Below are 24,201 nucleotides of genomic sequence, written 5' to 3'. Positions count from 1 at the left end.
TATATGTATTTAATCGGTTTAGGAAACTATAAACCGATTAAATACATATTTTAATATTAAATAAAATATTTCTTCAACTCTAGCCCCCTGTCCTCTACCATGTTAATTAGCTGGAAGAAATAACCAACTACTGTACCTTTTTTGATCAGTTAACAGTGCTTATGTATATATACACAGACACGCATGTGTATATACTGTATGTGTGTATGTATAATTGATTATACAATCACTTCAAGTCATACAGAATATGAAATGTTGTATGTGCATAATATAAGACATGTTAATAAAAGAAATAACATGTATTCAGAGTGTTATCGCAATGTTAAAGTGGGTCTCTTGACAGTTGCAGAGAGGATTATTCCTATTTTTTCCATCATCTTCTGAGTTGGAAGTGTAAATCTTTAATCATTGCATATGTTGAAGACCTGCTTTCTCAGAACTGTTTGTGGAGGGAATGCACTAGCATGAGTGGGACTAGCAATGTACCCTCATAAATCATTCAGAACGTTGTTTAATCAGATCATTGCTTCTCTTACTGATTGGATTATTAAGTACATGAATAAAAAATTACCTAATTGCAAGGGTTTGTACATCTTATAATTATTGTCAATATACAATCATTTTTCTTTCAATTTTTGACCTTGTTTTCACTTTGTATACAGCACAAGATAAGCCATATAGATTACTCCTGAATAACTAATATGAGTTTAGTTTCTTGCCTTACTGAAACACAAAATAACAAACCAAATTTAGATGAAACTTAGATTAAACATATCTTCCATATTGGATCATTTGGTTGGATGCAGTATATGCTTTATGTTGCAAATGTTTAAATGCATACTATGCAGGATTTTCACCTTGAACGTCTTTACTATGATGCACTGGCAATCTGTGTCTGTGTTCACTTCTGCCTAATCCTTGCTTGTCTGCTTGCATTTGTCATTCTAAAAAGTGTTTGTGATATTTCTGGGTGTGACTCTTTTTTCTTTGTGGGCGGTATTTTGAAAAGTATCTGGCCAATGGAAGAAGACAGAGAAGAAGTAGAGGAAACATGTATGTATTGGCTACTACAGTGGTGCATTTTCAGCTGGATTAGTGCTGGAGAGATAGGGACGCCTTGGTGGCTAACCTAACACTAACCAATTAGCTGGTCAATGTTCGGTAACATTATCTAGTTGTCATTATTAGCTAACTCTATTCATGTTTTGCAACGTTAGCTGGCTGGCCATGATAGCCCAAGAATTTTCTGTAGATTTGATTATACTATATAAGTAAAAATGTAAGGCTGGAGAATAAGATTCCAATCCACTTCTCTCGGCTCATATGGGCAAGCAAGCTATTGTTAGCTAGGAAGAAGGAGTGAGTCTACCAGTTGGAAAATCTATACCCATTAAATAATGTATTTTTTCCAGATACGACTAAAGTTTGACTATTGCAGACTAATATCCATGGTCGGACAGACACGTATTTTACATTAAATTCATCTTAGGTGAATATGCAGTTGTGTACCTTTGTTGCCACGGGGGTTGGCTGGTAGGCTGCAGCCAAGAGGTCTCCTGGGGTACTTCCCCAATCTGCTGAACAGAGAAGGCAGCCTAACATCTAGCTACACGGCGGGAGAGACATTTGCTGAAATAGATAAAGCTAGACTATGTAAAGATGCAAAAAATCTATCAAAAATAAAAGGGACAATGAATTTATGTGTTTGTGAATATGCATGTTTACGTTACAGAATTTTACTATGCTTCCAGACAGGCTAGAGCAGACTGAAACCCACAGGTGGTGTGCTCGTCGTGGCTAGCATAGGCTCATTCCATCGCCACTAAGGAAAACCTAGCTCCCCATAACTTTGCAATCGGATTTGTCAGTCAAGTATTTTGGCATACTTGTGACTGCCTGACTGGTCTGAATGCAGCAATTGCTGGATTTTTAAAAAGACATAATTCCAGTCTGCAATGTGATGTTACAAAGCTACCGACATAGCTAGCCAGAGCAAAATGGTTGTTTTATTGGTGCATGAGCTTTTTCATCGTGGGGATGTAGGCAGGGTTGAGAACGGGGTGGGGACATTTTTGATTGTACATACAGGAGTGAAGCAAGGAAAGAAATCCTACATAGTATGCCTTTAAATGAGAGAAACTGAACTGAAGATGAGCTTTTATGCAATCATAAAAGCTGAAGGAGTACACAACAGAAGAAAAAAAACTTATGGTAAATAGAACTGGCAAATAAAAGCTGATGTATTTGCCCAGAAGAGGGTAAATAGCTGCTAAGGTTTGATATTCAGCAGTACAGGGTAATAGCCCAACGTGCACTTAGTGCCTTCTGCAAATTGCCAATGTCTTATTTGAATTGTAGTACTGCTCCTAAACAAAAAGCAAACCCCATCCATGACTCAATGGTTAAACATACTGCACTGTCCTTCAAAGGAGACCAAAGCCAGAAGGAGACGCTCACATTGTAGGTTGGCAGCTTTGTACCAGCCGTAAGATGTAGCATTCAAATACGGGGAGCAGCTGATTAAATGAAACTACAGATAAGAAAATAAACTATTCACTTATGGGCTCTGGCTACTTGTTTAGATGATCTTCCATCTCAGCTTGGTTGGTTCAATTTTAATGATTTTGTGATGATGGGAAAATTTCTTAAGCCGTGGAAGAGACAATACTCATATACTCGAATATCATATTACTGTACACTATATAATATACTTACCAGTTTCTGGGTATTAATGGAATGTCTTCAATGTGACGAATTCTATTGAACATACAGGATCAGTCAATTATTTTAATGAACGGAAGATAAAATCATAATCTGTTTATCTTCCTAACATTCTTGAATGTGTTGTAAATATGTTTTGTCATTCATAATAATAATAATGAGACAATACATATTTACAACACATTCAATAATGCATTTACAAACAGATTCCAGTAAATACATAATATTAAAAAATGTATAATATTAAAATATAAGTAAGATACAATACAATATGAAGTCATACAATTCATGTGATATAAAACAGAAAAGGTTTTCATACATCTATTAACTGTTCTGATTGCTTAGAAATAAAATGTAGGATTATGTGAATATAGAAGGTGATACGTCCAAACACAGCCATGTAGATGTGCTTTTCATGGGCGAAAACTTCTGATGGGGCTGAAGATGTTGATTTTCCCCTATTTATTTCACAGCATTGGTCTAATGTAACATTTCATTAGCATAGATAGCATTTCATTAAGAAAGAAAAAAAAAACACTTTATTGTGCTCTTGTTCATTTCTGATGGATCACAAAGCCCTTTGAAATCCATCAATAAGCAAGTCTTTCAGTTGCCCTTTTACAACTGCATTACATGGTTAAACATTATTTTCCAGAGGTACTGTTTTCCATCTTTTCTCTTGCCTGACTTCACGTTGACACAGGAGTGCTACAATATGCAGTACGAAAAACATGTAGGTTACTTGTTAATATATCTGTAATTAAAACACACAGCTCATTAAATCTAAAGAATTGCATTTAGAAAAGTAACAACTGATGAGGAAAAATGTCCAAATCCTCTTGGCGTTGAAAGAAATGAAATCCAGGAATCCCAGAATTATTAAGGCTGTTGAAATAAGACATTGGACTATCCAATTACCTCTAGTATTCACTCAAAATATATAATCAGGTAATACATAAAGCAGTAGTAACAGTTTGTCTCAATGGTAACAATTGAATGTAAATAGGATTAACGCTGAATAAATTAAACACTTTTTAGCTCTCTTCAACTGGGTTGCTTAGTCATGCTTGTTCCCTCAGTGAAAGCGAGCGTTTACAAAAGTGCTGTTACAGTCCAATGTTGTAATAACACCTCATAGTAACAGAGTATCAGCTGTTAATTTCTCTTGGTAGTTGGATGACGTTGAAATGGATTGTTATGGTGGAAATTATGAATCAATGTTTTAGCCTGGTCACCCACTCTTTCCGTTGGCTTTCTCTGTACTGTATTTTAAAAGCATGAAGGCTATTAGCAAGTCTCCTGCCAAGAAAGATTAAGATGCAGCTACTTGGACCTGCACTTAAACCCCTTTACTATATTAGTATAGATACCTATTAGAAACGCCTTTCTCTGTACGTGAGAGAAAGCCTGCTCCGTTATTTAGGTGATTTTTCATGCAACATGTCAGAGAGCAAAATATTTGACTACAAAATAATAATGCAAAAACCTAGTACTGGGTTCCACAGATCAAGGGAGGTCAATGTTTGTGAATAACAAAAAGCTGCCGCATTGGGGCTGCCATACACTTTTATTACGTAAAGAATACATTCATCCTCGGGTCTGTAGATCAATTTAGTGGCTGAAACATCAGCAGAGCATGTAATGACTTGCTACCACAGCACTTTGGTTGAATATAATTATTTGGGGAACGATGAATCTCAGCTGTTAATATTGTGCAGTTTGATTTGTGATTTCTGCAAAATATATGCAATAGAAAAAAAGAGGAAGGAGGGGGGAGGAGACCAAAAAGGATATGTTCAGAAGAGTGTACCATTTCAACAAACAGTGCAGCTTTTTATCCATCAGGACAGGAGACATTCATTTGAGACTGAAAAAAATAATGAAGCTGTCTCTAAAATTCATGGTTAAAACCTGATACAAACAGGTAATTGTTTCTTTTTATACAGCAAACATTGCAAATATAGAATTTTTATATATACACAGTTTTTCGATGTAGAATGCATTGATAAATAGTTACTTTACAATGCAGAGTGAGAAAAATGTGTGCATGGGAGTGCAGTTCTCTGGCAAAGAAAACCATATACACAGTCTTGTATACAGTGATCAGCGGACATGTTTTTGTCGGTTTTTCGCTCAAAGTACACAGACAGTTAATCCACAGTCACAGGACATGGCCATGCAATACCCAAATAATTATATTCCAATACTTTTTTTGCTTGTTTTCTTTTTTTTCTAGAAAAAAAGATTAGGACAATTTAATACAGCTGACTTTCCTCAGTTGAAGATCTTTCTCTTTCATTTGGTTCATATACTCACAAATGTGAGAAAGTAGTTTTTATGGTTCTTTCTCCATTTTGTCCAGAAATACAGTCTGAATAAAAATAGCTGCGGAGGAATTTCACAACAATCTAGATATTTCTCCTTGTAAATCTATTTCTTTCTTGTAGTTTTAAATGTTTTGCGCTGTATTATTTTGGTCCATATTCAGAAGCAGTAGTCTGGGTAAAATCAAGATTTCTGTTGAGCTGATACCCCTTTCCAGTAGTCTAAAATGTCATGCAGGTCCTCGTCCTTGGCAAATTGCACTTTTTTGCGGAGTGCATGTCCTGCTGCCATGTACTCCTCTTCTTTGTGTCGTTTGCGGTGGAGCTTGAAACGCTCCCAGATGCTGTGGGCTGGTTTGCAGGAGTACTCAGGACTGGAAGAGTAGCTCAGGTTGTGGTACTGGGGTGAGAGCTGGGAGTAGGCAAGGTCTCTCGGGCGCGGGCGTGTGAGAGGCTCCAGAATGGAGGGCTTCCTGCTTCCCGGACCCTCCATCTGCTCACCCTGGTGGGAGCCTGGATAGGAGTGCCGATGCTCACTGTACTGACGGATTTTCTCTGCCTCCGCGCGTAGAATGGCGGCCGTTGGCGTAACGGTCAGGATGGTGTCAGCCGTTGGTGAAGTTTTCTCAATGTACTTGGCCTCAGACTTGTAGGCTCCTTCTGAGCGGAACGACCTGGGGCTCCGTACGGAGCCGCTGGAAGAGGTGCTGGAGCGCTTGGGTGGGGCCTCCATACTGTGGTGCCTCTGCAGCGGGTGGTGGTAGCTCTCTTTGTACACTGGGGAGAGGAAGCCAGACTTGCTCTGGGGCTGCTCTGATATTAGCACTAGTTGGGGTTCTGCAGTGGATACTGCTCCAGATTTCACACCTTGAAAGGATGTGGACTCAGATTTCAGGGCATCAATGCAGTTATTGATGATCTGATTTACTTTGTCTACCTCCTTTGCAATAGTGGAGATTTCAGCCACTGAACCTTGGTTGTTACCAGGCATGGACATATCACATTCTCTGCGATCGGGTGGCTCCCCAGTGCGGACCTCAATGTAATTCCCCTTGGCTGTTTTAGGGGTTTCACTGATATCCTGTAGTTTGTATTGCTCCATTTCGCCACTGGAAGGTAAGTAGGGCATCCGGGGCATGTTCTCTCCACTCATCATCTGCTTTTGTGTCAACTGTGAGATAGTTCCTCCTTCTAGTTCAGGTCCATACTTGAGTTCAATTATATTCTTCTTGATATTTCCTGCTTTTTTATGTTTTTCATCTTGTTGCCGTTTTTTCCGCAAGCAGTAGTAGACTACCCCTAAAACTATTACCATGCCAAAAAGACACCCCAGGATGGTCATGATGTAGTGAGTGGCGGTAGAGTTGTTTGCCTCTCTCTCCTTTCCTTTTTTTGGGCCTGTGGAAACAGACAGACAGGTGTGGTTGTATTGCAGAGAATTGCGTATTGAGGCAACGCAGTAGGTATACTCTGTGTGAGCTTTCAGATTTTTCAGTTCTATCTCCTCCTTTTCTTTCTTGAGAGGCTGTATGGTGGTGAAGAAGCTGTTGTTGTAGAGAACCAGGATGTACATCTTCTTGAAAGGATTAGGGATATGAACCATAATGACCGCACTGGTGTGTGTCACTTGCTTCAGTCTCATAATAGGCTTCACATCAAGGTCAATGTATGGTGGGCTTATATTGATGATGTCATAAGGCCCAGTCCCTGAGGGGCAGTCCTCTACTCCACAGGGGGTTGAGTCTGGTGGGAGTGTGGTGGTGTCAGGAGTTCCAGGGATGTATGAGGTCACATAGTCCTCTGTGCACAAAGTGGAGAGCATGTGCAGGGCATTGCGGTAAGTGGGCATGCTTGGATTCTGGCTGAGAAGGCTGTAGCCAGAGTAAATCGGAGGGGAATCACACACCATGCGCTCAGTTGTTCTGTTGGGGAAACCTGCCAGCCACTTGAGGAATCCCAAGAGCTCACAGGAACAGTTGAAAGGGTTGGTATACAACTCACAAGTGGTCAACTTATTCAAACCGGTGAAAATTGACCCATCTAACTGCTGGATACGATTCATAGAGAGGTCTATATTTTCAATGTTGGGGCATTCCCAAAAGGTATTGGGTGTCACTGTCTCAATCAGGTTTGCCTGGAGGTAGAGGTACTGAAGTTTGCCTAAACCCCTGAGAATGCCCTCTGTCAGGTTCCGCAGCTTGTTGAAGCCCAGTTGGAGGACCTGAAGGTTGAACTGGGCAGAAAAGGCCCCATCCTCTATGTAGGTGATCTCATTCTTGGTCAAGTTCAGGTAAGTCAGGTTGCCAAAGCGGCTAAGGGCAGAGTAATGGATGCTTTTTATCTTGTTCTCATTTAGACGCAGGTCCACAATGGTGCTGTTGATGTGTTGGGGAATGGCCTCGTAAGGTGGCTGGTTCTGACTGCAAATCGCCAGCCAAACAAAACCCTTTTCCCCCTCAATAAGCCAACAGTCCCCTCTCACCCCACCAGTCTGCATCAAAGAGAGGAATGCCACCCACCAAAAAAAGGCACTCATCACAACATGTCCATGGGAAGCTATCTGCGCTTCTCGTGAATTCATGATTTTACAGATAGTTACCGAGTGGCGACACCATCAACAAGGCGGGATAAGTTTCCTATGAGACACAAAATGAGGAATCTCACAGGGTTCTTTGAACCTTTCTCCAGTTTAGGCAAAAAAGTCCATACTTCACCACCAATGGAGTGAAAAGGACAGTAATTGGATGATTCTGTACTGTCTGGACCAGACAGTGTTATACAAGGCAACGCGACACAGCCTGTGCATTTAGATTTCTTTGCACGTGTGACTGTTGACTGGCATGAGGTGCTGATTGGTCTCTGGGACTCAGTATATCACCACTTCAGATTGGCTTGTGCTTATTTCCCTTGTGGCCCACATTTCTGACTAGCCTTGATCTCTTGTCTCTTGTACCTTCACTGATCTTTCATTTATGACTCCACAGTCGACCCTGGAAAGGAAGAGAAGAGGGGTGGATCAGTGGAAAGAAGGTAATACCGACTTGAAACTGAACAAAAATCTGCATATAGAACAAACACATCACTTATATGTGACCCATTGAACCATTCTACCACACACCAGAAAGAAAATAATATTTGTGCTGTGATGTGCATAGATTCTGTGTGGATAACATCAGATAGGATACCAGAATGAATATCAATAGAATCATAAATAAAAGAATCTAGAAGCTCTGTCTACATTATAATCTACACCTGCAATTTCCAAATAAAAATTTAACATGGAAAAATACTGTTTGCATAATAAGCCTAAACATTTATATATAAATAATATTTCTAAACAGGCAGTAAATCAGCAATTTACTTTTAGCAAGTTAATAATTTTATGGATATTTGGATAATAATCTCAGCCAATTGGGATTATTCTCTTCAGAAAAGGTCATTATAATATACTTCTGAAAACTGTAATAAATACAACAAAGAAATACTAAAAATATAATGTAGAAAATTTGAAAGATCACATATTTCAAGACTCATGTATGATGTATAACATAATTCCAGAGGCTGTTATGTGGTTGAAAGGACGGCCATCAGTGGGACAAAGTATTACGTATTAATTATTAAATTTTTATTTCAATTTACCCTTTAGAATACATGATTGGACGAATTAAATCATTAAAAAATAAGTTTCTGATGTACATATAAGACACATTATACTATCCTCTAAGAACATGTTTTCCTAGCTCTGCTTTAAAACATACTGCTTATGAAATCCAATTTCTTGGTTTTTTTTATTAGTGCAATTTGCTCCTGCTTTCTCTGTGGAGATTGAACTAAATACACCCTGTTGAAATCCCATGTTATAACATGGGATAATGTAATATCTCCCGTATTGGCAGCAGGACCCCATCCTGCAGCCCCACTGGTACATTACATGTTGCCATATGGCCTAAGCACTGCATGAACCCTGTGGCCCAGACAGCCCAAAGAGTAATTGATGTTTGACATCTTATAAAGTATTGTGCTAATAAGCCCAAGCAGACAACAGTTGGTCCCCATAAATAAGAACGGGCATGTACACATACTTTGGTAGACATGTTTGGTAGAGATGTTTGGTATGACATATATCTATGTTCATAGTACTGTGAAAAAATCAGGAAATTCATGGCAATATAGAAATGCACCACTAGGGACAACACTACTGAATCTTCAAAAGTACCCTCATCAGGTCAAAATGAAGGGCCTGCTACTACTGTCACAGGAGAGCAAACAAGCTGTACAATAATAACAGCCCTATGCCTTGTCACATCAACTGGAAGTGTGTGATATTGATAATAACTGCCAGACCATGTACACTGTTGTATGGCACACTATACTCCTGCAGATGTATTTGCGCTATACCTTGGCAATTCCAATGCCCTGTGTGAACATGACATATGATGAGATTCCATCAGATTGGCCTCCTCACTGTGATGAGTTCCCAGAGTAAATATGAGCTGAGGAGCCATACAGCAGAAGTTGATTGATGGTTGAGAGGCCATGTGCTGATTAGTGCTTGAGGTGACTTGATCTGTTATTCAATATTGTGAAAGCATGGTGCAGTTTATTACAAAGGTCTTTATTGATGAAGTCACTGGCAGTGGCATACAAGTAATGAGCTCTGCATTGAAGCAAAATTAAATTTCGCCCAGCTGAGGACTACTGTACCAGTTATAATTGTATTCAGTCTAACAGCATAAGGAGGTGATTTCTCAAACTCTGCACCAATTTGTGAACTGCAGTATTGGGATGTATTGCTTTGAAAGAATAACCTGACTTGTTTTTCCCTTTCCTTACTTTTGAAAGAAACATAATGCACCACATATTTGCTTCAATGCCATCGGTAAGTCACTCATTCTTTTCAGTTGAAACACTTAAAAGTGACACTTGCATTTGAAACAGGCACTTATGGTTTTGCAATTTATTATAAAGTGTAATTTTCTCTCAGACAATACAGGCAGATTGTAATACTGTAGAATATCTGTTGTTTGGTATTGGCATTTTGTGATAATGAGGTATACGAATTTCATTTTGCACTCACATTATGATGTGCACAGCAATGATTCCCAACCCTTTTCCTGGAGATTTACCATCCTGAAAATTTTAACTCCAAACCTAACAAAACATGCCTCTTTCAAATGCTACCGATGTCATTGAGCTGTTAATTCATAGAATCAGATGTGTCAAATTAGGGTTGAAATGAAAATCTACAGGGTGGTAGATCTCCAGGGACAGGGTTGGGAACCACTGATGTAAAGTTCCTGCACTTTTCCTGCTAATGCCCAGATTGTGTCATATTTAGAACAGCTAGGTAGAGAGCATGCTACAATAACATAGCCAATAATGGCTATGATGGATCTACAACCATGACTGGAACCATTAGCCTACAGAACAAGCAAATAAAACATCCATGCCACATTTATTCATGCTAATTTATATCTTGCTTAGCTTAATAGGAAAGAAAATCAGAGGAAAGGCTCAACAATGGCAATGCTATCTAATCCAACTTTGTACAATATTAACCAACTAGTGTTGGAGATGGTGAGGGAAAACACTTCAGAAGTCTCAGTGACCTCATCTTCATTCTACATTTTTCTAATACCCATTCATCAGAAATCTTACAGCACCCCTAATATTACTTGTTCATATAAATCTGTACTGCCTTGATTACCTAGACCATATCAGACAATAGCAACATCTGTTTATTGCACTTGCAATAAATAAGTACATGGGACTTACCTGTTACTCCTCCAAGAGTACAATTAATAAGGACTTGCGATGCTATCAGAGCTAATGAGATCGATAGGTCTACCATGCTAGCCATCATCTATTTTCCTGTATTAGTCCATGCAATGTTTAACAGGATCCCCTATAGAACAAAGTATCCATTGTCTAAGGCCTTCTTGGCTATGTTTTACTGGGATAGCCAAAGAATCGCTGGCTCACAGAAGAAAGGAATACTGACCACAACCGTAGCTATTTAAAGTGCATGTACTTGTGTGAAACACCAATTATGTTACATATGGACAATGGACAAACTTGACTGGAATAACAAAAAAAAAAAAAATGTTCCTGATGTTTCAATAGGGGAATGTTTTTATATTACTTTATCTCAAACTTAAAGCATCACAAATATCATAGTTAATGTTGCAAAGTCTCACCAAAGTTCTAATGACAAAGCAGTGCTGCAACATCACTTTTTCCAGTTTAGTGAGCTTTATGGCATATACATTACAGTTAGTACCCGCGTTATCATATATCTGTAGGTTCTCATTTTTACAGAGATATCCAGAAGGGCCAGAGAGGTTAAATTTCTTAATGTGAGCAACGACACATTTTGTCAAGTCCTACAGCCCTACAGCCTGGCTAAGGAGGTAATTCTTGTTTAAACTGGCCAAAGTATGCCCTTGACATGACCTGCATCAGCCTTGCTTAGATTATTTGGCTCTTCTTGGGAGAAAATCAATGCAGCTTTATTAATCATATTGACTTATGCAGGCTTGATTTTGTGCATGTGTGCTGTAGGTCACCGTCCCTGACTGAGGCTTACTTCCTGGATTTTGTTAAACAGTGCTCAGTACACCATTGTTTTGTCCATGTTTCTTTAGAATGAACGACAAAAGCTGAACCACAGATGGAGCTATAAATGTAATAAATGTAGACAGAAATGTTATTTATATGTACTACACTCAATCCCTTACCCTCCACTGGCACAACGCATGTACAGAACAAGCATTAGTATGTGAAAGGCTCGGAAAATAGCATAATATTGTCTTGAAGATGAAGTCAATGAATGAATCAGCCAGTTTACATGTGAAAAGATGTGTGGAACCTAAGAGACAATCAAAACATTAACAAAAGAACATAAAAAGAATTTTTAGGATCACACCTATTTTTTTCTGCCACACCCACAGATGGTCTTTGTTGACTGGTTCCTAATGCGCAGAGAATTTGACAATATTAATGAGTTGCCTTGAAGGATATGCAAGATATCGCATCAATGACATGGATATGACCAAATGACCAAGTATATTAAACCATTTTAAATATCTGTATTTCCTTCACATACAGTATATTGAGTGATTTCAGTGTCATACAATAAAAGGAACTGCAATTCTGAAACAGCAAGATTTGATTTAAAGCACAAAAATTACTTAAAAATACACATACACAAATTCAGAGAATTTGTAAATGACTCAAAAAATTGATTCAGGCTGATTCAGGGCCAAAGTAATATTTCGCAGTATTGTCTTCAATACTGTACCTGAAGTTTTATTCCTGTTTGACTCTTATTTAATATTCTGTATGAGCCTTTTCTTTGAGGTACATAACCGAGTTCCTTTCTGTGGTTGTGACATTGCTTTCTGGGAAAATTAATGTACACGGTCTGTAAAAAAATCCAATCCTACTTCACTGCAGTGATTCAACATTTTCTTCTTTCTCCAGTGTTCATTTAATATTTATAGAACACGATCTCTACCTTCACAAAAATAATACATGACATAAATTGTTATAATTCAAGTTATAATAATTAAGCAATAAACTGTTTCGAGGTAGATGAGTCATGTAGTAGTTCTTCGTTTTTTTTGTTTATAAAATTGTTTATGACTGCCCAGTGCCCACAGATCTTTTCAAATAATTTTCTATAGTAACTTTTCATATTTCAGATTTGTAATGTGTTTGATATGTTTCACATATGGTTTTTTGAAACAGAAAATATTCTGGTAATTTAAAAAAATCAGTATCCGTTCTCCATGTGATTTTTTGTACATGGGCATATATAACATTTCTGGATTGCTTCACGATCAACTTTATTTTTATAGTTTGCCAGTCTTTAAGAAATATCAACACAGCTCTGGATGGGGTCAATTTGAGCAGTAATTACAGTTTGAATGCATATTTATTTGTGCCCTTAACCTTTGGGCCCCACTTGGTCTCATATGATTTGTTTATAAACTGCATATTTTTCCAGTCAATGACTATAAGGTGCTTGTGTTTCCAGCTGACATACCTGTTCCTTCGTATGGTTGAGCATATCCCATCATTTTTGTGCCTGATGACGACATGTTGCGCAGACTGCACACAACAAGAGTTATAAACCTTAGAAAGTGAATCTTTCCACTCTGCAAGGTTAAACTTGTTCTATTACTGAAAACGTTGCTTGCTTCTTTTGATGTTTTGTCCAGAAATAATGACTTAATACATAAAATACTATAAAAGAAAATTCTGCAATTTCTGTAATTTAATTATATAGGGATCAACAGCTTGTAAGCTGGCACTGACAATGTGGCATTGCTTTTGTGAAGAAAGGCTATTGTAATCACGTGGAAAACTTCATATAGGCCCCAGTATGTGAATGAAAGCAGCCCCATACAAACAACATTTCCAAAAGCTAAGGTTACATCATCTACTGGAAAGAGAAGGTCCTTATGTTTTTTCAAACAATATAAACCTATTCACAACTCTCCTTCAAGAAACAAGCAGTGCAGAACTCATGATAGAGAAGTACTGAGTAATGTATTAAGAATGTGTGACAAAGAGTCTGTTACCATTTAGAAAACACCCTGTTCTATAATTTTAAATGAACTTTTGGAATTAACTAACCTTTCTGTGAACCTCTGTTCACACAGCACATTCAATTTAAGCATTCTACATTGTAGTAAACTGCTGTGAACATATCTGTAAGCAAATAAAGCAATAAATATTGCATATTTGACAGCATATAGTCGTGTGGGAGTTCGACAATGTGCAGTAGGAGTGTTTGCTCTAAATGCACTTGTCACTGCAACTTGAATAATACCCAAAAGGCAAAATAAAAGGTCTGCTTCATCCATGCGCAGACAACATCAAAGTTACTTTCAGTTTTATCTCCACAGAAGGAGTATAGCAGGATGGAGATTTCGTTTAAAAAAAACATATAAAAGTAAACCCAAATGCTAGCTGTCACGTACTATTACATCAACTAAAAGCATTAATAAATACATTTGTAGTTTTAAATCGTTCGGTTTATATAACTGCTGTCTCCATGGTAACTATGAAATGAGGCACAGATTGTTCCTTTAAAGGGCTGTCACTAAAGGGAAATTCTTGGGGCTGTCAGGTTCAGATAACACACTGGTTTTCAGTGAAGTGATGCACCCCACAAGGCACAATTGAATCCTGACCATGCCAGGCCAACTGTGGCCAGTAGCCCTGCAGGGTCCATATTCAGTTAGCCATTGTATTGCCCAGGGAGGTAGATGTTAAGGTCAGCAGGGTATTTATTTTACAATAGTGATCTTACGTCTGCATTTACGATATGGGCAGGTTCAGAGGACAGGGTTGTTAATCCGTACTCTCCCAAATTGATGGAGGATATTGCAGCAATGGGACAACTGATTAGTCATTGTCAGTTCATGACTAAAGGAACAATAGGGTAAACAGTTAGCAAAAGACCTTAAGAAAGAATTCCTATGAGAAAGTTTGTATTCTCTTAGAATTATCTGTGGCTGATCCAAGATAATATGCATGCTCACGCTGAGTCACTGCTGGGACCAATAATTCTGTTAAAATGGGTCCTCCAGCAAAGATTTAAAAGCCACAGGAACCTGATTGTGACACACAAGGCTTATGATGGATGTGTAGGCAGCTGATACTTCCAGCTTCCTTGAAGTGCTCATGAGAATGTATGGCCTCCAGTAGATTGTGTGTCCCAGTAATGCAGTGATGGTGTTACGGCAGGGGGAGGGAGTGTGATCATATGCCCCAGGGGTCCAGTAGGAATGGTGCTGAAGCACACCTCCTGCACTCCATGGCCTGGTGCAAGCTCCATGTGCACAGACATCAATGATGGCCTGATATAGGTATCACACCAGGATGCCGAGGTTCAGAATTACACAGTCATACGTGACTACAAGAAGCAGCAGTGTACAGATACAGAACATAAACCTCTTAAACCATTACGGGTCAACAGTAAAATGATCCCATGGTTCATGTCCATTGACTTCAGCAAAATATGTCACGGTCAAGCAGTAGAGCTTGACACCAAAATAACACCTCTCAAAATATGAACCAGCTAACAATACTTTTCAGATTTGAAAGAGTACAGACCTGGACCAAAAACACAAGCAATTTCCAGAAAACAATATAAACAATAGTGCTAGGTGCCTGTTATAACTGAAATCAAATGTATTACTTTCGGTAAAGGGCTTCAGATAGCTGCAGCACTCCCAGGCTCATTGCAATTCATTAACTTGGGGTTATCCAGGGGAATTACCTTTTCCACAAAACAAATTCATTCTTTAAGAGTGAAGAAAAGGGGTGTATATACTTTGTTGTTGTAAAAAATAAAGGCAGATAAAATTCTATAGATTTAGTTTTGTCCAAGATTTCTTCATCCACAATCCATACAATCCTGAATTTAAAAAAGAGAAAAAAGAAATAAATGGTAGCTGCAGGATTCCAGGAATAAAAATGAAATGAATCTGTAATTAGGTTCGATGAGGCATGTTCTTGGCCTACCTGGTTACAGGGCCAAACTCTAAAGTGAGTGACTGATCGATAAATTGAGTGACTGTCCAGGAGCCCATGAAATATTCACCAGCATATTAACCCTATGTCCAAAAGAGATCTTTCCAGTAATATGGTCTAAAAAATATCACCGCACGGTTGAATCTCAAAAGGTGCAGAGTCCTTCTTCTACAGTAGCAAATGTCAAGTGGTGCCAAGCAAAGTGAAGCATGTTTTTTTTTCCTTCTGTGAGAAGATAACCTATTTGTGATGAATGAACAAAATGAATTAAGTCCCAGCCTCTTTCAGAAATGTTACTGAATGGAGGTCAGCCGTCAGTGACAGAGCGCGGTGCATCACCACGCCTGAAGACTTGGTTAGACTTTAAGGCTGCCACACAGACACGAGAGAGGAGAGAAAAAATGCTATCTGTAGAGAGTCCTGGTGTCAGCAGTGGCAGTGAGTTACAAAATAGTTTATGTTATTGGACAGTCTCCTAAAAGACTTTTAAAAGTTTCCTCTTACTGAGCAGTCTGAATGTGTAATGCCATTGTGTGATTTGGCACCTTCAGGCTTCGTCTGACTCTTTCCTCCGTGATATACATCCCGGCTTCTTATAGGTCTCCTAAATCAGATTGTTCTCCTGTAATTTTTTTCATTTTCCTGCTACCGCGTCCAACACGTGGCCCCAGACTCTGCGAGAACAACCTTACCCATCTGCCCCGGGGGGTGTGTGCAGTGCTGTGGAAACTGAAATGTATTGTCTTTGCGTCCAATTAAACCCGCTCCGCAAATCATAACTCACTGCTGCGTCTCTCTCTCTCTCTCTCTCTGTCTCTCTCTTTACTCCACATGGTGAAGTGCGCAAGCAGGAAAACTTTTTCAAGAGCGGCCGGGAATGCTGGGAGCCGCGTGTGCGGTGACACCGGAGAAATAAAACAGCCGGACCTGAAGACATTAAGGGCAATGAAACAAGAGCTGTGCAGAGCCAGCAGGGTGAGGAAAGGCTTCAGTCAGCTCGAAAAAGAGGAAAAAATATGATATATAGAGCGGTAAGATGCATGACCATAATATCACATATGGGGTTCTAATACATGTAATAGATTTTCCTGTGAAATGAGCCGTTCCCTACCATGTCATATTTGCATACATATTGCGTAAGCACCACAGCTGACAGCCTGGAAGGAGATTGATATGACCTTTGGGCGGTTCTGACGGTTTTTTATTATGCTTAGGACCGCACGCCTATTTGTTTTCTTTTCACTAAACATGTACAAATGCTTAAATGCGAGACAAGCCTTTGTAAAAGTGAAGCAATCTTCCCAGCGTATTTTTTGAGCGCAGACCTGATGGATCGTGCTGAACTAGATTTGCACGGAGAAATTCCGCCGTCAGACGTGTTGCCAGAAGACACACTTTGCCAGGCAGAAGTGTGACTGCCATGCCTTCATGCCAAAATGCGACACTTATTTGAGCTCTGTACCTCCCATCAGTCAGCGCTGTGCCCTCTGCTAAGCAGCGTTCCCATTTACAAATGACTCTGATATCAGATAGTGTTTATCCCCCAGGACTCCTCAACAGTGCAGGGGAAAACTACCCCCTCCTGGATCATACATTTATATTCTGAATTACTGATGAGCTGAAGTGATACACGCTCAGTTACAGGGCTGGAATCTGGCTGGGCATCTATGGGATGTTGCATTACAATGAGGAGGCTCATAAAGAGCGCTGTGTTTGGAGGAGAGAGAAAAAATCCTCCCGCAGTTTCGCTTGAAGAACCCATCAGTCCGGTTCAAAATGACGTGAACCCTTTATTCACTGGCGTGCACGCGTGTTAATCGCGGATGCCCCCGAAATCATACCGGGTACGTGTCCTGCATATTGCGCCTCTGTCTGCATTCACACATGCGAGCGAAGAGACAAGTCAACACTATCAAATAGACGGCTGCTTAAGCTGCACCCAGAGGACCAGGGAGGTGATAGCCCTGTGACAGCCGATAATTTAATCTGAATGCAGTTTAAGAGTCACAGAGTCACGCAAACTGATGAGCAGGCTAATCACGTAGCAAAGCTTTGCTATAGTTTATTCCGGAGATATGTGTAATTTATACTCCCACCTGGTGCCCCTTATGAAAAACTGATTAATCTCCATCGTCCTGTTGAGGGTGCTTACAGGATTGCGGGCTGCGTGTCCTTGGGGGCTTGACACAACAGGTAGGGATTTGTGTGCAGACCGTACGGCATGTACTGGGAGGGAGCACACAGCATCCAGAGTGACAGAACTGCAGTGACAGACTAATGATAGAGGGATGTGATTTTTTAATTGCCTAGCCATCAGCTCCTATGGATTAGAGGTTATTTCTGGCAAGGGCTAATATTTTACACAGCTTGACCAATGCACTGCCTAGCATGCATTGGCTGACTTTTCTTTATATCTAGCATCTCTAGCCTTTAGTAGGTAAAGCACAGCCAACTGTCCTTGAGAAAAGAACAGGAGAAAAAACAACTACATCTGTGTCTGGTTTGCCAAGCAATAAATAATACATTGCGGAGCAAAGACCTGCCTGATGCTGTGCACCACAGTGGCACAACTGTGGCTAAAGATCAGCACTCATAAACAGCTCTATCAGTGCCAATGCTCTGAATCCGAGTTACGCTCGGTAACACCATTACACTAATAATAACGGCAGCACATCTGTTTGGGACCTTGGGTTTTGAAGAAGGAGCCCTGTGATATGGTACAAGACATTTGTTGTAATGCATTTATCGCATCTGTGAGCAAACCACTATTTATTTTGGTATTTTGGGTACTTTTTATATTTTCAACAATATTTTCAAACAATTTAGAAATCTAACACGTCTAATTTCTAAATAACCTACAACGCCTACAACAGCAATTCAATATTTACGATAATTGTAAACGTGCATATACTGTATGTAGAAAAAACATGCATTTTTCTAAATTATGACAAATGTGCAATTCTAAAACCACCAATTAGAAGAGTATTTAAACTTCCTGATCCATTCTTTTTACTTAATCTGCGCATTACACTCCTATAAGCCTAATTGGGTGGGTATATTTATAAAAGCATCTTCCATACTTTTTTATACACAAGAGTACTGACAAATGAATAATAGTATAATACAGTGTTTAAAAACAAGGGAAAATCAACTTAATTATTTCCTCAGGGTGAATCCAAGGGTAAATAATCCTGAGCTTGGAGAGTTGGAGAGATTTATTTATTTATGCATGCACTGGCTAACTTATTATTAAACTTTCATTTATGTTTTATGTTGACAGTGTTTGGGAAACTACTCTGAAAGTGTAGTTGTACAAACTACCAATTACTTCACACTGAAAATAGTTGAACTAAAGCAGAGGTACCCTTGAGAGAAATGTAGCTTGCAGAACTACAATTACTCAGACATGAGTGTGAACATTGCCTTCTTTTTGTACACAGAAAAAACCACTATACAACTCAGTGTGGAGAACCAGCAATGCGTGACATTTGGCAGTTGACCGTTGGTAACTATAGTGGAGTGGACTACTTCTCACCAATCAGGATTAGAGGGAAAAGAGAGAGAGGAGGTGATATGGTCAGAGGTCAAAATAAATGTACAAAAAATGGTCAGAATGGTGAAAATAAATATTTCAGGGCCAAAGTTCCTGTAGTTAAATACACCTGAAAATGATACAAAGCAATTAAATAATACAACCAATACCCAAATTTGAATGCAGTTGAACAGACTGCTGCAAAATGTAATTAAGTTTAAGTACATGCAAAACTAATGCATGTTAATCTACTCCTCAAAGCTCTATGTTGAGACAAATTGTTTACCAAAGAAAGATAAACCATTTTGGGAATTACCTCAGTTTGTAGAAATCCATGTTATGCCCTCACACGTCTGTGAATCAACATGGGGATGGATGCACATTTGCTTCAGTACATATAGAATGGTATCTCAACATATTGTTAAATGAACAGAAACAAGACTACCTGAGATTGTCTGGCCCTTGGCACTCCTTATTTTTTCCCCTTGAATTTTTTGAATTTGGAAGGCCATACTTTCATTTCATGCCTCTGACGAGTGGCAGCTTTTTACCACTAGAATGCTGGAGGCCTTTTAAAAAATGGCCCAGAAAATAGTTCTTGAACCAGTAAGCCTTCCAGGCTGTAGAGTACAGAAGAGAAACACCTAGGGTACACTCTCTCCACTGCCTGCAGATATTATGAATGAGTACCCCTTAGGTACACCTTAATGGATTGAACCTGGGGTTAATTAAGTACTGCACTTCTTCTAGGCCTCTGTTAGCCATGAATTACCAAGTACAGTTTATACCAATCAATAATATTCACACTAATCAATATCTATTAACTGATGAAATAGCTTTTTAGTCTTTAAAAATTGATATGTTTAAATATTGATAAGACATTTCACAAATATGACAAGGATATTTTTCAAACAATTCAAAACATAATTCTGCCCCAAAATCTTATTCACATTTAGCGATTATTCAGAACAGATAGGTTTTTCTGTTCGTTACCCAGCTTGCGATCCCGCTCTGCTGTGAAATATAACAAATGGTCCTTTCCTGATCTGGACAAACTTCATTTGTATGCATGACTTGTTCTCGGCACGACCAGCCGCATGGCAAAAGGACTGGGATGGATCAGCAAAGCCGTGCAGTGCTGCAGAATCCAAAACAGTGGAAAGCAAAGCCAGAGGTGTGGGGGAGAATGGCCTGGGAGAAGGAGAGATTCAACACTAAATAACTCTGATTGCACCCCCCCCCCCCCCCCAGATGGAAATGCAGTTTTCACGCGCTCATCTGCGCCCTGGTGACCTTGGGATCGCGGCTGACAGGATTGTAAGCGAGTAGTGTCGTTAGCGTGGCAAAACAAACATCGACAAGGACGAGTGAAATGTCTCCTCTCAAGGTCGCCACAACTGTAAACAATCTGAAAAAAAATTAAACTATTAACACAATGCTACGCTTGTGTAGAATTAATTGGGGAATTAATAAATTAGGCAATATTGTACACTCTTTATCATAAAAAATACAAATATGACCTATGGTTTCCAGACCCTCTCCTGAAGGGGAATATGAGGTTATAGTTCTTAATTTTGAAATTACACCGATGAACACAAAGCGTAATAATGGCTGTTCATTACCAGGGTCTTTTTTTGTCCATGGGCTTTTGTTGTTTTTCTTGTTGGTCTTACTAAGTCACGATACCTGAACGCACACACACAGCCCTGTGAAAAAGAGGAATTGAGTTGTAGTGTTTGTGGCATCGCTGGTGCTAGTGCCAGACATCGGTGTGCCCCTGTCATCTCCTTCAGCTCTCCCGCCCTGATGTCTTTGGATGGCCTGGCAGAGCCTGGGAAGATTCAATAGCAGGCCTGAACCTGATAGGGTTTTGATGTATTTTGTTCACGATGCAATGTGACAGCCTCATGCGGGGGAAACAAAGGCGCCATTTGCAGCGTAAGTGCCGACCTGCCCGTTTACCTTAAAAGCCCATTAACTCGCTGACCCTCCGTGGTCTTGAGGAGAGGGTGCGATTTTTCACACGTCCCCACAAAGGCAGGGTTTCTTGTCTGTTTCATAAATGGGTGATGGTAATGTTGAGCGTCAGTGTTTGACCAAGTAAGACATCTGATAAAGGACAAAATGAGACAGCTGTTATAGTGATGGGCAGAATCTATGGCATTAGCAGACATTGCTTGATACAAAATGTCATGCTTTCCAATAACAAAGAAGAACACAGAATAATTTGGCTTTGAACATAAGTTACCCATGTGTTTTCTTGTCTGGGGAGGAGAAAAAATATTACACATTAGCAAACATATCTCTTGTACTGAAGAAAAGTACAGGAGAGCAACAACATGACCCCACGCCTGAGAAAAACAAAAACAGCCAAGAAAAGCATGTAGCAAGACTACACTGCATAAACTAAGGGACACTGCTTTTTTTTATTATTTATAAATTTGGTGTCTAACAAGAGGCTGAGCATCCCCTATTCCCACCCCAATTTGGAATGTCCAACTGTCTGCACCCGCAGCCATGTTCATGTGTGAACCCCATTGCCAATTAGGGAGAGTGTAGAAATGTACGGTTCTCCTCTAAAACATGTGCTGTCCCCAGATTAAGAAACATTTCTAACTTTTCTTTGTAGCAAAGAAATTACCTGACATTCAAGCTATGGGAAGGAATACTTGTGCTCAGGAATACTTCATTCATAGTATCAATTAGGATTTAGGAGCATAGGTGGGAAGGGACTCAAAACCCTTGCATTTTCTAGGTGAAAACAAGTGTGGCATAAAAATTCCAGGTGTAATATTGAGAGAACAAACTTGTGAATATGGTTATTCATTCCATCATTCTAACCTATCACTTGCCAATCCTTAAGCATTGTATGTACCCAACAGAAGAATATGAAATTAGTGTAAACAATCTTTATTATATAAATAATTTTGTTTTTTCTAAATTCACGCTTGATCTCTGCAATGTTCAGTAACTGTAAATCAAATGGAATGCTGTGAAAACTACTTGAAGAAGCAAATATAGCTACAATTATCGGTTTTCTGTATGAATACTAACGTTTCATTATTAAAAATAAAATAAAATTGCAGGCTAGTTAAAATTGGCTCCTTTATTTAAAAGGTTTCCTGAATTAGTGATATTATGCATTATCACGCCAAATTCAGAAAGTGTTTAACCCCTTAGTGAACAGCAGTATGTTTTATGTGGATTTGTGGGGTGCTTGAGGGAAGATTTATATTATAATTAAGAGAGCTCTTCCTTTATATCCTTACATTTTGTGTAAATTAAACTTAATGTGTTAATCAAACACTAATATTACATTTGTAAGACGCATTTCACAAACTTGAATCCCCTGTCTTTATTGTCCCCCAAGGATATTTATTTGTGTATATTGATTATCATCCTTCACAATATGTCACTCATAGATATTGCAGGTTGACAGTATTTTCAAGACGCCTGGTGAGGTATAAAGCAGCCATACTCTGTGAGCAGCTTGGCGTTCCAAAATCACTGTGTGGATCTGTGAGTTGTCATGGGCTGAAAGTGATATGTAGCTACTGCCAGGCTCTTCCACGGCTATCTGAAATGTTCACAGTTTAGGATTAAGTAGAGCCTTACATACAATAGACTCATTCCTGTCCAACTGTCCAATAGTCATTTAAATCCTCATCCTCACCCCATTAACTGCCACCGTAAAAACAAACAATGCTTACAAATCTTTTCAATTACTTTTGTACACAGATATACAAAGGTGGGTCGGAGGTACTCCACTGGTCAAGAGTTATTTAATTCTTGAACTGAAAAAAAAAGAAATATGTGAGAAAACTGTTGTAGTCACTGAATAATTAAATCTCCCCAAAACCTGTGTGGAAAGTGACCAAAGTGAAGTATTATTCTTTTAATCATTTTTTCATGGCTAACAAATGCTTCTGTGATTGTTACCTAGCTGGCTTTGCTTCCAGTCTGCCACTCTTTTGTGAAGTGGGCTTGCTGGCAGTGTGCTGCACTGTTTCCAGAGATGAGCTTGTAAATTACTAACAACTAAAAGCCTGAAATATAATTTTTTTCCTTTACTGTTTGGCAAGTTCAGTCATCGCTAAAATGAACTCAGTGAAGTCAGTGAAGGATGAGTACACTTCATATAAGCCAAAGTTAAGGACAAATGTTGATTGAATACTGGCCAAGTTTAACCCGAGCTGCTTCTGCTGTATACACTAACACATTAATGTTGAAAACACTCCAGTATGCACAGTTAGACACCCTGGAAAACGGTATTCATATTATCTATTGCTGAGTAGATAAATAATATTAAAGATGTAAAAACTGAGAATATATAATCTTTTGTCAATACCTTTGATTTAGCAATGCGGGTTTCTGCCTTTCAAAAGCGATTGCTATACTCATTCTGAACTTCTTTAGCAACTGGTTTACCAAACCCTAAGAATAGAAATACTTCATTCAAAATCAGGCGTGTCTTAAATATGTACTTTAATGAAGAATAGTCTGGTCTTGCTCATGTATTTAAGCAGAAAGGAAGTTTATTTCCGCACAAAGATGAATAATAACAGAAAGTTAATGTATTGCACAATAGTACATTATTCAAATATTTGGGTACATTATAAAAGAATGTAGATTTTCCTGCGACCTATATCAAGAACCATATTCTTCTATTCAGAAACCTACACTACAAGGGGCAATCAATAAAAAATAAAAAAACGCAATATTTCGGAAAATAATTTTTCACAGTAGTATGTTTTTGTCATCCAAACCACTTCTGTGTGAAAAAATGATTAAACCTTTTTCTGCCTGGTTGTTAACTATACCAAATACATTTTATGATGCAGTCTGTTATAACAGACACAATAGGAAAACAAAAAAGCTTCTGTTGTAATTCTGAAATCTGCTGACCCCCCCAGAGTCCATAGCATTATATCATCTAGTGCTATATTTAAGTGAAAAAAAAAACTGATTTTGCTGTACAGACTATCCAAGTATTATACATTTTAAGATATGTTTTAATATGAAATTTTTAATGATGCAGGTCTAGCTAGGGATTACACCAATACCATTAACTTCATCTAA

At 38.9% G+C, this 24,201-nt stretch overlaps 1 protein-coding gene across 5 annotated transcripts in view; it reads right to left on the bottom strand.

The window, feature by feature from the left end:
- Positions 1–2,773: 2,773 nt before the first annotated feature.
- LOC118217269 (protein ELFN1-like) overlaps positions 2,774–24,201 on the bottom strand; it is a 146,808-nt gene continuing 125,380 nt past the window's right edge. For all 5 annotated transcript variants that reach the window (XM_035399136.1, XM_035399145.1, XM_035399154.1 and 2 more), the window contains one exon: positions 2,774–8,035. In XM_035399136.1, the coding sequence (XP_035255027.1) occupies positions 5,230–7,626 (2,397 nt within the window). In that variant the 5' untranslated portion in view covers positions 7,627–8,035 and the 3' untranslated portion in view covers positions 2,774–5,229. The remainder of the gene's footprint in view (positions 8,036–24,201) is intronic.

This window comes from Anguilla anguilla, chromosome 2 (assembly GCF_013347855.1).
Source record: "Anguilla anguilla isolate fAngAng1 chromosome 2, fAngAng1.pri, whole genome shotgun sequence".
In the NCBI taxonomy this organism is placed as follows: domain Eukaryota; kingdom Metazoa; phylum Chordata; class Actinopteri; order Anguilliformes; family Anguillidae; genus Anguilla; species Anguilla anguilla.
The sequence above is the reverse complement of the archived record's forward strand: the minus strand, read 5'-3'. Positions and strand labels throughout refer to the sequence as shown.